The sequence below is a fragment of the Peromyscus maniculatus genome, chromosome 12 (genome assembly GCF_049852395.1).
Source record: "Peromyscus maniculatus bairdii isolate BWxNUB_F1_BW_parent chromosome 12, HU_Pman_BW_mat_3.1, whole genome shotgun sequence".
Lineage (NCBI taxonomy): Eukaryota > Metazoa > Chordata > Mammalia > Rodentia > Cricetidae > Peromyscus > Peromyscus maniculatus.
In genome coordinates, this window is record NC_134863.1 from 63,612,726 (window position 1) to 63,630,149 (window position 17,424).

The window sequence follows — 17,424 nt, forward strand, 5'->3', positions numbered from 1 at the left end:
CAGACAAGAATGCTTGAAAGAAGGAAACATTAAAGAAATTGACTTGACAGTGTGCAATTCATCTTCATAAATCAGATGGTTGTAAGCTATTAGCTGGTTTTCCAACATGCTAATAAATATAGTCTTCCCTTTCATGGATAATCAGTGTAATCACTTGCATTTCAGAAGAAATCAAGCAACAAGGTTATGAGTTACAAATGCAGGGAGCTCCCCAGATGCCATGCTCTGTGCCAACTAATGTTCAAATCTAAAATCGACATTGAATGTGACGAATTAGATTTACATCCAGTGCATATAAAATCATGATCTACCATTACATTAAATATGACTCTCACTAAGCACTCACCTGTTACATCCAGCACTGCACTCCAGGAAGTCTCCCCACTTGAACTTGTAGCCACACAAGTATAAGTGCCAGTATCAGAGATCTAGCACACATGGAAAGAAAGAATTCAATTGTGATCAGCTTGTAATCACTCAGTCTTGATGAGGCATTAGAGTCAATCTCTCTCTCTCTCTCTCTCTCTCTCTCTCTCTCTCTCTCTCTCTCTCTCTCTCTCTCTCTGTGTGTGTGTGTGTGTGTGTGTTTGGCACTAAAGCAACCTTTTGTTACAACATTGATTAAAAGTTTTTCAAAGTGATATGTATGCAACTAAATGTAATTTGTGTGATAAACTTTATTAAGTTCCCTGCCTCCATGATAATATGTGCATTTTAACTTCATTTTCTTGTGGGACTTCATTGTGTCAGCATCAGATATAAATAAGCCAAAATAGAATAACTCATATAGAATTCTACATGGATGCAATGATTCATGAATGCAACGCTGACTTTTCTTTCTCAGAGAAATTATATTTCAACAGATAAAAGTACCTAGGACTAAATAGATAATGAGACTTTCACACCTCTGAGAAGCCAAATGCTTTTTAAAATATTTTTTTCATTTAAAGAATGCATTCTCTACTTATAAATAAATACCATCAGGGTGGTGTCCAATAACAAAGTAGTATAATCTTCAAACCAAAAAAAAAAAAAAAAAAAAAAAAAAAAAACCTAAAAGGAAAAAATGCCTATGGAGCCTTGTCATTTTGAAATAAACATGATCAGAAATAGAACCAAATATGCAGAACTTTCTTTAAACACATTTACACATTTAAAAATCCAAATTTATAGATCATTTAAAATGTTTTTGTTGCTCATTGAAGAATGGACAAGGACTTTAAAATAGTTGAAAATATGATCAAAAGTTGTCTTTTACAAATGTAAAGGTGAAAAGAAAGAGAAAGGAAGAAAAGAAAATCTTGACAAAAAAAAAAACAACCCTTGAAGATCAATAAAATATATTCACTGATCCTCCTGGTGTTTGGGTTCTAGGAGTTTGCATTACTGACATTGACTGCCAATGGACTTGTCTGGTAGGAAAAGTGGATGTAAGTAAAAGCCAATGAACAGAGTTTAAGGCAAGCAAAAGATGCAGTTCTATGGTAAGCATGGGTCTGTTCATGAAATGTGGAAAGATTATAGAATACTACACCTTCGGGTTCAAAATTAATCCATGACTCAAAGAGTCATTATTGATTCTCAGATAAATCATTAGGATATGAAGTTACTGCCACGTTACCATTTTAATTGATTTTAAAGTCATTATGCATTTAACTAAAGTTTGAAATTGCTCTAGCCTGTCACTCTTTTCTGTATTATCTCGGTACAATTGTCTTCTATCTTGCAGGGATGATGGGAGTAGCCATTGTGGAATAAGCTATCTTTTCAAATGTGGCTGCAAGTGCATTATAGTCATTAGGAATCTTTGCATTTAAGAAGCATCACTCACAAGCTAAATATAATGAGCCGAAGTTGGATTTTAATGGGATATTCATTTGAATATGGACTGTGAACGTGTAAAAGAATTTGCATTTTATTATAGCTGTTGAACTAAAATGTAGCACTTGTTATTCTGTGTAAAAAGAAGAGTATGTAGGTAATGTGTCTTAACTGCATCCTCCTGTCATTGTGCGGAGATATGAGCCTGACATTAGCTGTGGTAGGTAGGTTTTAATGAGTATTGGAATATTCAACTTCTCAAAAGATACAGATTCAGATACCAATTAGCTGGACCAGGAGAACTTAGCATCCATCATGTTATTTTGTTCTCTTGCCTTATGCATTGAAAAAAGAAATCATGAGACACAAAGGATCTGACCTATAGGAAACCTCTCGACTATACCAGTGAAGTGGTAAAGCCTGACTTAATCCTCCTTTTGCAGCATCCATTGTACAGAAAAAGAACAATGTGCTCAATTTGGAACCGATCAAAAGCCCAAATAGCTTCTGAGCCTCACTTTTGTGTTGCTATGATCACCATCACCATGTTCTTTCTTTGTGCTTTAACTTTAGATAGGACGTTTTCTGATCAAGAGTGCTTCACTTTCTTTCTCTCCTTATCCTTTCATCCCTGACCAATTTCTTTAAAAGGAAATGAATAGGTTAGCACACTATGTCACCCCTTTTCTCCTTGGACCGTTAGTTATAAACAAGCCTCCTGGGGATGGCATCTTAGAGACGCTACTCAAAGACCTGTGCAAGGAGTCAAAGCTTGCTTGACATCACCAAGCATCTACCTTTAATTACTTCTCTCTTATATTCCTAGAGATCTTGACTATCCATGCACACACATCCTTTAATGCAACAATACAGTGAAAAAGCATTAACCTTCATGGCCCAAGTCTGCCTTTATCTCAGATGAGGTTAAAATGTTTACGCAAGGAGAGCTGTTCTGAATTTTTTTTAATAACTTCCATTTTGTTCAAAGAAAATTAGCTAATTCATGGAGAATTTTAAAAAGCATATTAAAAAGAGTCCATGTTAATTTATTTTCCTTTGACAGAACTTGGCAATATTTTTCGCCTACACAACTATATCCACCTAATCTTTAATAAATGTGTCAAAAACATACATTGGAGAAATGACAGCCTCTTTAAAATTATGGAAATCATTGCAGTAAGCAAAATAAGCCAGGCTCAGACAATTACTCCATATTTTCTTTCATATATGGAACCTAGATTTAAATTTGTCTATATGTGTGTCTATGTGTGAGGGGGAAAAGAGATTTTAAGGGAGGAATAATTACTTCTTTGTTAATAACATTAAGATTATATATAAATGTATTAAAGTTTATGATTATTCTTCCATTTTGTAAATATATGTATAGTACACTGATAACTTACCATATAGATGTGTAATTGTAAATACCTTGCATCCTAAGAAAAGGATCACCTTCACATGAAAATGTGCAGCAAAATATTTTACCTCTTTCCCTGACTTCTGAACATGGATTTTCAAGATTCAGCAAATTTGTATTATCTTCATTCTATCTATCTATCTATCTATCTATCTATCTATCTATCTATCTATCTATCTATCTATCTAACTAACTATCTACATATGAGTGTGTGTGTATGTATATCACCTATCTATATATCATCTATTTAACTATCTACTTACCATCAACCTATCTATCTTCCTATCATCTATCCATCTATCTTCTATCTACTATCTATTTATCATCTATCCATCTATCATCTATCTAAGTACCTATCATCCATCTCTTTTATATATATGACATATGTATGCCAAGGCTCTTGTTGAGAGCTCATAGGAAACTTACCAGCTTCAGTTCTTTGCTATCCTTTCTCTATGTGGGTCTTAGGGACTAAACTCGGGTCATCAGGCCTGGTGGCAAGTGTTTCCACCCACTGAGTCACCTCACCTGCTGGCTCTGTTACATTTTCTGTTTGGTTGTTCGTTTTTCATTGTCTTGATTTCTGAGTTCTTGCCCAAGAACAAATTTTACTAATTGTTCTTCCACTGAATGATTATATTTTTATATATTACCTTTTTACCTATCTCACATCTGGCTTCCATCACCAGGACTGTGATTATTTTAAAAGGTTGCTCTACTACCATCTCTGCTAACTGTGGCAGTGGGGGTGGGTAGCTTTACTATACATAGTTGAGTGAGTGGACGATGTTAGCCGTGGACAGGTAACCCTCCTAATAACAGTCCCGGACTTTCACTTTTTATGCAATCCTTCACCTCACTAATGTGGAGATGAGACCTGTGGACTGGTTTCTGGTCAATCGCATAACTGAAGGTTTCAGATATCATGTCTGAGATTTAGTGCCACGAAACTGAAATGCTCACCTTCATTGGCAGCTTTCATGCTCCCTATGAAGATACAAGCACTCATATCAGGAAGACCCAGAAAGCAAGAGACTAGAGGCTACCATCAGACAATGCTCAAAGAAGGTGGATAGTTAATCTATTCATCCTAAGCAACTCTAGGCAACCAACGGTCACACCACATTGCTTGGAAGTAAATCAATCTTCTCTTTGTATTCTGGCAAGCCCCTAATCCTAACTGACTATTGTTGCTGGAGGGCTTCTCTCCAGGTTTCACCAAGCCCTGAAGTCCCACAGTCCACGTATAAAATAATCACTCAGACGCTTATATTACTTATAAACTGTATGGCCATGGCAAGCTTCTTGCTAACTGTTCTTATTTCTTAAATTAACCCATTTCTATAAATCTATGCCTTGCCATGTGGCTGGTGGCTTACCGGCGTCTTTACATGCTGCTTGTCCTGGCAGTGGCTGCAGTGTCTCTCCCTCCTTCTTCCTCCTTCCCCAATTCTCCTCTCTCCTTGTCCCGCCTATACTTCCTGTCTGGTCACTGGCCATCAGTGTTTTATTTATATAGAGCGATATCCACAACAGACTATCACAGACCTACAACACTTGTAGCAGAAGTCCTAGCTAAGTCATGCCATTCTTTTAATTCATTTTTTAAAATTAGAAATTGTGGGAAAATAACTGTGGATTGCTTTAAACCACTGCTTTTGAGAAAATGCTGTTAAATATTAGTAGAAAATTCAAACAACATTTAGAATCACAGACTGGCTTTGGTCACCTTTGATATAGCTCCAACTTATCTCACTTTGAGGAACTGTCATTCTTTTTCATGGACATTCAGTGAAAACACCAGTGACTCATCTCATCTACAGGTGTAAATGTAAAATCTGTAGCAACCTAAATAAAAAACTAAGGACATTGTTCAACTATCCAAATATGCCTTATATAAACAGTCTCATTCCTTTATTCCTTTCTTGAAATTATTGGCTGAGCCAATTTACCCATACAATCTCACAGTCTTCCTTGATAGTGAGAGTAAACTTAGCAGCATTACTTACTGTCAAATGATTTCAATTACCTGCTACTATCCTAAACTTTCTGTTCAAGATTTGTAGCCCTGGCTTGAGAGATGGCTTAGAGGTTAAGAGTACTGGATGCACTTCCAGAGGTCTTGAGTTCAATTCGCAGCAACCACAGGGTGACTCACAACGGTCTACAGTGGGATCTGATGCCCTCTTCTGTTATAAAGGTGTACATGTAGATAGAGCACTCATGTGTATATAAAATAAATAAATAAATCTTTAAAAAAAATATAGTCCTGACTGGGTGATAGTGGCACACGCCTTTAATCTCAGCACTTGGGAGGCAGAGACAGGCAGATCTCTGTGAGTTGGAGGCTAGTCTTGTCTATAGAGCAAGATCCAAGACAGGCACCAAAACTACACAGAAAAAGCCTGTCTCGAAAAAAAATTATAGTCCCAATATTGGAAAGAGAGCTAAGTCAATAAGTGCTTGCTTTGCAGGCATGAATACCTGACTTGTACTCCCAAACCCACTTAAAAATCTAGAAATAGTGTTGTGCATCTGTAGTTCCAGCATTGAGAAGATAGAAAAGAGCAGTTACCTGGGGCTCTTCTCTACTAAGTTCAAGTCCCAAGACAGACCCTGTCCATTCCCCACACTCTCTGTCCAAAGGAATACCATGGTGGGAGTGTTTTGAAGAAGGCACAAAGTTGTCCTCTACTTCTAAGTGCACACATGAACATATGCACACATTCAAACACACATACAACAATAGTTAAAGTAATATATAAAATTTTTTAATTTCACTAAGGGCATGCATATGGGTACACAAGTGAAAGGATTCTAGGTATAGTGTGAAATTGTTAATAATGAAAGGACAATGATTTCAATTAATCATTGTTAAGCCAAGAAATAACATGACCTATCATAAAATGTACAACAATCATGTGGAAATGTCAGAATTTTTTCAGTACACTGTGCAAGTTTTCTTGAGAGCAAAGCTGTTGATAAGATGAGGAGCCAAATCCTACGTACCCGTAAATTCTTAATCTGCAGGGTTCCTTGTTCCAGGATTGTTGCTCTTGGATCTCTACCCAGGAAAGTAAAGCCCTCCTTTAGCCAGCTAATTACAGGAAGAGGGTCTCCAGTAGCTTTACATTTCAGTAGCGCTGTACCATCTACTGCAAGTGTTTGGTTTATAGGTCCTTGCAGGATTATGGGTGGAGGTCTATCTGTCAAAACTAAAAGATAAACACAGATTCAGAAAATTTAGAGTTCTATGACACTGAGTAGTCTTGAGATGTTGACATTGAGTAGTCATAATAAACACCTAAAGCATTTTACTGGTATTTATAATGTAGTTGGCCTTTTAAATATATAGTATATTTTCCATCTGTATACAGTGAACATACACCTACATATACTGCACGAAGACCAGACTATTATTTTAACTTGCTGTACATTCATTATAATTAAAATGATCTGAGGATATATTTTGACATTTTAGAAAGGTTGAATTGTATTGAAGAGCTTAGTCACATTGAAATTAAAATAAAAATACAGATAGCTTCTAGCTGTTAATCATACATTGTTCATTTATTGCTCATAGAGATATATATTTTTTAAAAAAATCTATGTGATGTAGTGCATGTAAAGCTAACCTTTGTCTTTGCCCTTTGCTTTAAACACATGTGGATTATATAACTTACTACGTACTCATAGAAGCTATCGGGTGCTATGTTTACATAGGCTGATGTGTCTTTGTCCACGATAAAACATTAAACCTTAAATAATTTATATATAAAACTGTGACATTCGGTCTTTAAACTATAGTCGTGCCATTTCAATGAGTTTATTGAGTAGGTGAACACAGCTAAGAAGAATGCACTCGTCAACTAGAATGCTGGGCATGACAAAATTCATTTTTTTACTCACAATCAGTATTTACATTCAAGATAATTTCACAAAGATCTAGCGCAGTATGCCTTTTTGCTTATGAAACATTATCCTATATCAAAGTAGTCCGTGTGTTAAGAAATATTTTAAATGATTAAAAAATATAATGATGTTAAAATGACATTATATAAATCGTTCAAAGGAAAAAAATTAGTTGAATATTGTGTTTCTTTAAGAATTCACCAGATTTCCCCAAAATCAAACTGATAAGCTCAAGTTAAAAAAATTAACTTTTAACAAGGAAATATCTATAGTAGGGTAGACATCAAAGATTTTTGTTTAATTGTGAAAAGTTTGCATACTTTATTTTTCTATATTGTACATGTAAACATGCATGTGTATCTAGATGTATATAAAATATATGTATGTAATGTATGTATCTTACTTAAATTATATTACATTCATTTTATATGTAAGTACTTGATAAGAATCAAACAGTTGTAACTTAACTAAAGGCAGGACATAGGTCTTTGCAAATGAGGATGCTCTAACCCCTGAGCAACTGAATCTATGATTCCAATTACTAAAATCCTACTAGAAATCAGAACACAATGATCTGCTTGGCACAAACCAAAATTACAACATCTTGTTTTACTAATTTTTTATGTTTAGAAGTAAATAAAATAATTTAATTGAATAAGGGTGTAGAACATTATAGCAATTGTAACAAATCTGGCAATAACTGGACAAATGAAAGCTTAAAGGAAAGGCTTGTTGGTTTTCAAGATAAATCCAAGCCATAAAACATTATAAATAATTTTATAATTGCGGGAGAAAATGTGTCCTCATTACCTGAGTAAAATGTGTTCATCAAATTTGAAATGTTGTGGCATATATGTTTCAAGTTAAACAGCTATGTAGAATTCCAGTAATTTCTTAAAACCTGCTTTTGTTGTCCTATCTCTAACATCATTAGATACAACTAAAGGTCAACTAATTAGAATTTACCCCCTCCCTTTGTTTCACTACCTAAATAAGTAGCTCATTGCCTTTTGAATGACTCCAATCAATAAGGTAATTGAAAAGCTCCTGGCTAGAAGGCATTTCAGTTCCAGGGATGTTATGTCTGGAAGATGACCACAGCTTTCCATGACACCGAAGTCAAAGGTTAAATGAACATTTAGGGTTTTCACTGATCTGTGAACAAGTCTGTGGTCTTCTTTAACTACATGTTATAAATCCTTAATAAAACATTCAGATAAGACCACAGGATGGCATTTATTGTCAACATAAGGTGTAAAATATGTTTTATTTCTATAGGCTTTTTAAATGCTATTGGCTCTTCTCATAGAGTGGTCATTACAATTTTTTTTTTTAATTTTGAGGAAAAAAGTTGGAGAATCAGAAAAAATGAACTTTGAATAAATTAATGACATTTTTAAAGATATAAATATATTTAATATATATTTTTAAAAGAATATATTAAATAATCTGGTCCAAATATCTTATTTACCAAAAATATGTGTGTAGACATTTACTCTGATACAAAACATGAGAACTTTAAAAATCATTATCTTTTATTCTGCTAAAGAAATACGGGGGCCCAGAGAATCAACGTTCTTGCCAACTAGGGAAGACTTGCTCATCATAGTTACCCTTGAATTGGGCTTCTCCTTCAGTTTGATAGCAGCAAATTCTCTGCAGCACCAGTAGGTATGCAGCCCATAGCCTCAGCATCTCCCTAGACAGTGTCTGTCTGTGCTACCCAGACATACACCATTCCTGACACAGTGCTAAACTGAGCCTTGCCATAGACAGATATTAAAAGATATTATCTTTCTATTCATCTCAAATGGCCTCTTAATCGTCATGTAAATCTGGAATATAGGAAAGGACAGTGACTTTCACCAGTAAAAAATTAAGAAAATCTGAGAGCATGTAGATCGAAGACCCTGTATCTCAGAAACTATGCTTAAGAAGAAAAAAAGACCAAAAAGAAAGTTAAAACTCACAAAAATACAACAAAAATGAGTAATTCTTAATTTAAAACCTCAAAAACAGGGGAAAAATTCATGTTCACAGATCACACATTATCTAAATCCCCCAAGCTGTCAAGTGCAATAAATAAACTACTGATGAAAAAAAAAATCAGACCCTTCTCAACTTTTACTAGAAATTAAAATTCAAAGTAGTACATATGTGCAAGTAAAAAAAAATAATTTTAGCATTCATCACTACTTCAGAATGTACTTAATTAATTTAACTTAGTGAATATATAATTAAAGCTGGAAGAATGTCATAATGTGATTAGCTAACTAAAATCTCATTTCTGTTTCAGTGATGATATTTAAAGATGATATTTCCTACTCCTCCAGTCAAATAAAAGTATTAATATCCATTAGAAGCAGTCATGCCAGGAAAACACTCACTGAAAATATACAGATTACATTTGTAAACACAATGAGTCATATCATTTGTTTAAAATAATGCACAACTGTAAATTTAATGATCTAAATAGCTGTCTTTGAGGTTCTATTTTGCAGGGGATGGGTGGTCTGAAATCAGAGAGAATTAGAAACTATTAACAGATATTGCTTTCCTTATGCAAATGCAATATATTTACTTAGGCAAAGGTCTTATATAGGCATTGATGCAAGTGATTCAACCAATCAAAAAATCTCTCCAAACCTGATGTGGGTATGGAAATAAAATTTATTATTTTCATGAAAGAACTCAAGTGATGAAATCTCACCGTCGGTAACCTCCAACTGCGCTTTAGCTAAGATGCTTCCTGCCACCGTTAAGGCCTGGCAGATGTAGTACCCCGCATCTGAACGCTGGATGTTGGTGATGGTCAGGTCCCCGGAGGGTGACACTGAACACCGGCTAGTGGGTTGCTGAGGTTGGTTTGGAAAAAGTAGGTTCTGTGGGGGGAAAAATAATAACACAGTCTCCTCAGTGTTTTTCCATCCACAAGGAAAATCACATTAACAACAACTATAACCACTATGGGAATATGGTTGGAAAAATAAAACCTATAGATTTAAAAACACATGGTATTGAAATGATTATATGCATCACAGTGGGTTTGACTGGGAAATATTTTCCTAGTCATAGTCTGTGAGCTACAAAGTCAGCATGTTCTAGCTGGAGGAACAATTGTCTGTACTTCTTAAGATTCAGCACTTTTTACATTTAAATTTGGATTTGGACATAATTCTTACAGTTTTATAGTCCACAGTATCATATTTTAACACAGAGATCTTCAAGATATTGACCAAATTGGGGTCATGAACATAACTATATATATCAACCATTTACTCTCTAATGTTGACTAGTTATATATTTCAGCTTTGAAATTTAGCTACCACTTCTTTAAAATAAACAGGCAAAATACTCCTCCTATGACCAGGCCCCCAGGCACTGTAAGGACATTGACTGTAATGGTAAGTAGAGAGGTAGCTTAAGCTAGACAGTGACAAGCAATGCCAAATGTCATTGGTGTTGACCAACTTTAATATTTCAGGACAAGTCCCAAACAGTGTATAATGCAGACTGATCAAGGCTAACTTCATTTTTTTATTATAAGTTTTCTGTGTAAGTCGTAGCAGCTTCCAAAAGAGCTATGAAAAAAATGATACAACTTAAGCAAGGTTAAGTAAGTTGTTTAAAATAATAGAAGCTATAGCATGACTCTGAAAGTATACATGAACCCTAAGACCTTCACAGTATTACTTTCTTTTAAAAGCAGTTTACTACCCTCTCCATTAAAGCCTGTCACACACCTCAGACAACCCAAACACAAGTCCTTAAAGTTCTTCTATGAGAACAGGATCATTAATTTGGATGACCTATGATGTTTTACTGTTGTTCAATTAAGAAAAACATGTGGATACAATAAATCATATTGAGGTATGTTACTAGCTGTATTGTAAATAAGGACATATCAATTTTTATGTTGTATTTACTTACAAAAAAGAACATTCGAACGCTCTGGGATCTGTTTTGCAATATAGTAATTAATTTTCCAGGTTTGTAATTAAACAATTTCAATAAGTTGAAATCAGGAGGTAATAACATTCAATTAAAGGCACAAGACACATTTTCACCTTAAAATATTTTTACCCTTGAAGTAATGCCAGTGGAAGAGGATAAAATAGGGTATTAACACTTTTCAATTACGCTAAATGACTTTAATCCAGCAAATGATGTCCTACTTTAATTAGAAGCTCTTCTCTTTATTGCAACATGATGGATGTCCACTTTATTAGATTCAAGTGTGACACTATAAGCCCACTTTACATAAACATTACCATGCTATTAAATGCTGTCTAAAAGGAGCAATGTTTGCTAGCATGTCAGCAATATAATTTCAAAATGCTATTGCCCTCTTCCCAAAGTTATATTACTACACAACACTAGGCATTTTCATACACTTGAAAGATAATTTGAGAATAAACCAAATCTCCTGTGGAATCCAAATATATTACAGATATAAAACATATACAAGAGAAGGGCCTAAAATTTAAGGGCAATTGAAAATGATCCAATGTGCACTTTCCAACAATTAGCCATTAGACTACTAATTTACATTGCACTAATCCATCAGATGGGCTAATTGTCCCCAGGATCTCTTCCTCTTCAGTGTAATATCATTCCACCTTCTAAATGATTCATTGACATGAAAAGTGGCATTTGATTGAGTTTAATCCATCATCTATATTCCCAGGTTGTATGACATAGGCAAAAGAAATGGATTACAAGCCAAGCCCAGGAACTCTGCAGAGCCCTGGAAATGTTTGAGCATCCTATTAATACTAATTGGCATTATCAGCATATATTGAGGAATATGGACCATTAAGTCTAGGCTCTTGGCTCTTTCTACGGACGGATAGAGACAGATCACCATAAAAGTCAGATATTAGAAGCAGGAAAATGGAACTATTTTGATATATCTCAATTCATTGAATAGAAATTTACGGTTTGTTCAAATATTTCACTGTTATTATTAATCTCTTATTCTCTCTTTCTTCACTCCCATGGAAGAGATATTGGTGAAAGAAATAAAAGTATATCTAATACTCTAAGCAAATCAATATACCTAAAAAGAAATTTATGTAACATTATTAACAATCTCTGGAAAATTTCACTTTGTCAAACAATATAGGAGGAATATTGAAATTCTCTCAATAATTACTTTTCAAAACCATTGATGATTGTGTTAAATACTTTCTGTTCATGAACCAGACTACCAGTGTATATTTTGACTCGTCCTGGAGCTATATTATAGAATGTGACTTGTATGTGTGTGAAATTATCTTAACTTCTAGTTATCTTTAATCAATAAAAAGACATGTTTTCTTATACCATGCTTTATAATTCAATCTGAAATAAACTTTTTTTATTTCTGAATAACTGAAATAAAATAAAATATAAATATAAATATAAAAAACAAACTGAAATGAACTCCTAGGAGAAATTCACCTCTTGTAGCTTTCAGAAAGCATGTCAATATCAACTGTTGACATTTAGATATCTTCCATTACCTACCCACCCCCCAAATTTCTTTTAGAAGTTGGAGTAGCAAGAGAACATGCTGAGGAAAAGCACTCAATGCTTCTTTTTGAGAAGTGTGTGCCTTGTTATTTGTAGAGCCTTCAGAAAGAACACATAGCTCATTTCACGAGGAATGTGCAGACATGTTGTTAGTCTAAGTTTCCTAATTTCCCATATACTTCAAGATGGAAATTCGTATTGCCTCAACCTAGAAGGGAAGCACTTGTCCACATTTGATCTAAGGTATACTTGAAAAAATTAATGTGTCCAGTTGAGATATCAGAAACACCTTGAGATATGTTTCTGCCCAGAAGGATCACAGCCAAAACAAGAGAGTTGTTTCCTGTATAAAATGTCCTGTTTCCTGTCCAATCTTATTATGAAGAAATCCAGAAGGGGAAAAGGGAAGAAAAGAGTTCCTCCACCTTTAAATGGAAGTGTGCATAAGTTTATGATCTTTTTATACTGCCCAAGACAGGGGGGCTTGAAATTGTATTCTATGACCTCTAATATTGAATTTTCAAAAAGCCATTTCATTTCTTATGTGCCAAGGATGATGCTAGGCACTTTAGATGAGATACTTCATTTAATCATACCATGCAACCAAATGCAAGAAGGCAACATGACCTTTGCCATCAGAAATCTTAAATACCAGTGTAGGTTGGGGTTCAAACTATTTTATTTCTAGTTTATGCTTGATACAGGGTTTTAAAAATAACACTGGCAAATAAAGAGTGCTGTGTTGGAACACTTGACATCCAGTTATTTTAGAATCATTTCTTTCTCAGAAATAACATACAGTGAGCACTGATAGCAGGGGAGATGAGGTATGCTCTGAGGGTCACTGAGAAGCCAGGTTCAGAGCTGTCAGAAAAGCAGTTATGCCCCTACTCACCTGGCTGCCTTCTTTCTGCCAAAAAACAGCTGGCTGTGGGTTTCCTTTAGTTTCACAGGGGAATGTCACTGTCCGGCCCTGAGCAACAATCTGATCTCTTGGCCTAACCACAAACTGTGGAGGAGCTAGAATTTGAAAGGAGAGAAAGTGTAAATATCAACCTTTGACAACAATGAAAAAGATATCAAAGAGAAAATCTGGTCCTGGGTGGGAAGTTCAGAGGTGGAGCAAGGCTCCATGTCTTTACTTACTTTAATGGATTTCTCACAACATAAAGGAAAAGAAAGAGCACACTCTCAAACGTGAGGAAAGAAGTGAGGTTATTAGCGGACATAATTTAAATACTGTGCATCAATATATCTGTCTTAAATGCTTGCTTAGGAAAATAGCTTCTTCATATTCTAACATTCTTAAGATAAACTTCCCATTTAGATCTGCATTTTGAATAGGTCAAGATTAAACAGGGTCAGTATCTTAAGCAACTATTTCCTTCCTCAAAAGTCAACGTATCAGCGCACACAAATTTATCTATAATGTTTTTAGGATATTGTATGAGACACTGAAATAACTAGAAGGTACACAACGTGATCCTGATTTTTATCAAGCATTTTAACAATCAAGTCTCGTATCATTAAAAGCATTGAAATACTCGAGAGATGGGGATTACATACGAAGTTAACTACTAATATGAATACACGCTTCACTGTTTGTCCACTCTGATTAACTTCAGTTCAGTAAACAGTGGTCAGGCAATTGGTATGTTCTCCTACTGGGCACTATGCAGTTAGAAATGAAAGGCACAAGAAGCTCATGGTCTTGTGAAAAATAACAATAAATATAGTAATGATGATATAAACAAAACACACCCAACAATGATGAAGAATGTGGTGAGTAGAGAAGGGGGCTTCTCAGAGCACCATGGAAGAACACTTCAATCATACTGAATATAGCAAATATGCATATTGCATATAGCAAACCCGAGAGTGGAGTCTCCTGTAGTAGGGCAGCTTTGAATGGGAAATGAACATTATAAGAATTTTGAGCGAAGAGCAGCATTTGAACAGTGGAATGATGAACACTTTCCAAGTTAAGTGCTAACTGAAGAAGGTTGAAGCAAAATCAAATCTACCCCAACAATGTGTAGTAGGGGAAGAAAGAAAGGTTAAAATGATTAACATAGTGTAGAAATGAAGGAGCACGAAATGCTGCCAACTTTACTGTGGATATTTCTAATCTGAATGACAGCTGCAAAGCAAACTCTCCAGAGGCTTCAACATTTGTATGAAGATGGTAATGTTGCATGGGGAACATTTATTCAGTAGAATAATGCATATGGTAAGAGGCTAGTAGAATGGTGTAGGTAAAGACAGATAATAATCCAAAGAATGAGTGACTCCATTAGAAAAGAAAGAGATGGGAATAAAAATCCTAATGATGCTCAGAATTAAAAGGGGTCTAATGATAGGAAACTGAGTAGCACTAGAGGATATCCAGACACCTCCACAAGGGCATCTTCACACCATGCACTTTCAGCAAAAACATTGTCCTTATCCAAGGACTTTTAGAATAACTACTTTAAATAGTGCTTTAGGTTAGAAACTTAAAACCAATAAAACAGCTTTAAACCAGCTTTAATTTGTAGAACCTGGTACATACAGAAAAAAAAAATCCTAAAAACTGAAGTCTGGAGAGTTGTAACAACATGAAATGTCTAATAAGCACAAAATCCAAAGGAGTATTAGAACATAATAGCCTCACACAAACATACAGCCTACTATATACCTAACACAAACTCTACCACGGTATAAACAGCATCATTTCCTCCAAGGGGAAGAAATCAATGATATTTGTTTGGGCTTAAATTTTTGTATTCTAGTATAGTTCCTCTCTATTCAACCCATCTAACACATAGTTTGGGGACTGAAGGAAATAAATTTCCTAGTTTAGATATCTCTTTATAATTGTAGACAGTGAAAGACTCATTCCCACAGCATGGAGAAATTAGATTTATGGATCTATTTGAGTAGTGTGGTTGGTGTTACCTTCTACTTTTCTGGAGATTACCCGATACTTAAAATTTCTTGTAATTTCTACACAATTATACTGAATTGGCAGATACATTTATGCCTGCTTTGAATAGGAAAAATAGTATAAATCAATATGATATAATTATGATAGGAAAACATTAAAAACACAACAGTGCCCACTTAAATTTTTTGATTTTTGTTTTTGTGTTTTTGAGAAAGGGTTTCTTTCTGTAGCTTCAGCTGTCCTAGGACTCATTTTGTAGACCAGACTGGGCTCGAACTCAGAGATCCACCTGCCTCTGCCTCCCAAGTGCTGGGATTAAAGGTGTGTGTTACCACACCTGGCTTCAGAAGTGTCTAGTTTTTGGTAGAAATGAAATTACAAGATATTTTCTGTGAAAAAAAAAACATTGTTCTGGATTTTCTATGTTTTGAAATTTTCCATAATAAATATATATTTTAAGAAATATATAATAAGCAGTCTATACATATTTGCCTCTGTCAGCCCAAAAAAGAAAAAAAAATAGTCCAACAAGCATATTACCTTCATGAGAAGTGTAATGTAATTTAGCTTGCACATTCTCCTCAGTCTTTAAAAACTCACATTCAATCAAAATCAGTAACTTAACACTCAAACAAAAGCCACATAGTCAGCACATTGGGTCATGTGACTTGATAGATGTGAGAAAGACTAAATACTAGAAGATAAATTCTAGAAGCTTGCAGCTGTAGGAGCTCTAACTAGTACTGCTTTATTTAATTTTTAAATTAAAATAACCAATACAACATGTTATCAAATAAGAATATGTAAAAGCATATTCTATTGTATAATTTACTTATTTTGATAAAATTACTATATGTACTTGAGGTATTTTTATAAATTTCACTTCCCAATTTTTTTTCGAGACAGGGTTTCCCTGTGTAAGAGTGTTGGCTGTCTCAAACTCACAGAGATCTATCTCCAAGGTGCTGAAATTAAAGGCATATATGCACACAACTTAAAAATCTTTTTAAAGATATATTTTATTTTATTTATGTGTAGAGTGCTGCTTAAATTTTTGTGAATATGTATTTATATATCCATGGAAGGTGCGGGCCAGAAGAGGGTATCAGGTCCTTTCCAACTAGAGCTACAGATAATTTTAAGCCATCAGATGTGGGTGCAGGGGACAAATTGGGTTCTTTTGTTTGCTTGTTTGTTTGATGAATGATTTTCTAAAATATTTTTAACTCTATATCCTACAGCTTGGTCACAGCTTCTTAAACTTAATTTCCCAAATAAGGGCAAGCAAATGACCATACCATACATTTACTTTCTGAGAACATATGATCTACATTTTTATTCATTCTACCTCTTTGACTGGCTACAAATTATAAGACATTCTGCTAAGTACACAGGATGGGAAGTAAATTACAAAATGGCCTTGAACAATGGCCTTGACACTAAGTAAACATACAAATAAACATAGTACACTATGATTCATGAAGCAGTTGTTGTTGTTTAGCTTTGCCTTGTTTTTTTGTTTTGTTTTGTTTTATGCTGTGCTTAGGAGGTGGAGACACATTGATCTCTGTGAGTTTGAGGACAGCCTGGTCTATATAGAGAGTTCCAGGACAGTCAAGGTGACATAGTGAGACTCTGTCTAAAAATCAAAAATGCAGAAGATACTTGGAGAAAAGATCAGAGAAGAACCAAAGGAGAACATGTAAGGAGGAAAGAAGAGTCATGCTACACGCCATCCTGTGAGCTGTGTTCCAAGCCTAATGGGCAGCAGTGAGGTCACTGAGCATTGAGCGAATCAGCATTGCAGGCAAAGAACTGTGGAATTACAATTTTT

General features: G+C 34.8%; 1 protein-coding gene across 15 annotated transcripts in view; it reads right to left on the reverse strand.

Annotated features, from left to right (window-relative positions):
- Positions 1-17,424, reverse strand: part of Robo2 (roundabout guidance receptor 2) — a 523,875-nt gene that overhangs the window by 78,624 nt on the left and 427,827 nt on the right. For all 15 annotated transcript variants that reach the window (XM_076549117.1, XM_042259491.2, XM_076549116.1 and 12 more), the window contains 4 exons: positions 13,560-13,684; positions 9,861-10,032; positions 6,248-6,453; positions 347-428 (listed from right to left, as the gene is read on the reverse strand). In XM_076549117.1, the coding sequence (XP_076405232.1) occupies positions 347-428; positions 6,248-6,453; positions 9,861-10,032; positions 13,560-13,684 (585 nt within the window). The remainder of the gene's footprint in view (positions 1-346; positions 429-6,247; positions 6,454-9,860; positions 10,033-13,559; positions 13,685-17,424) is intronic.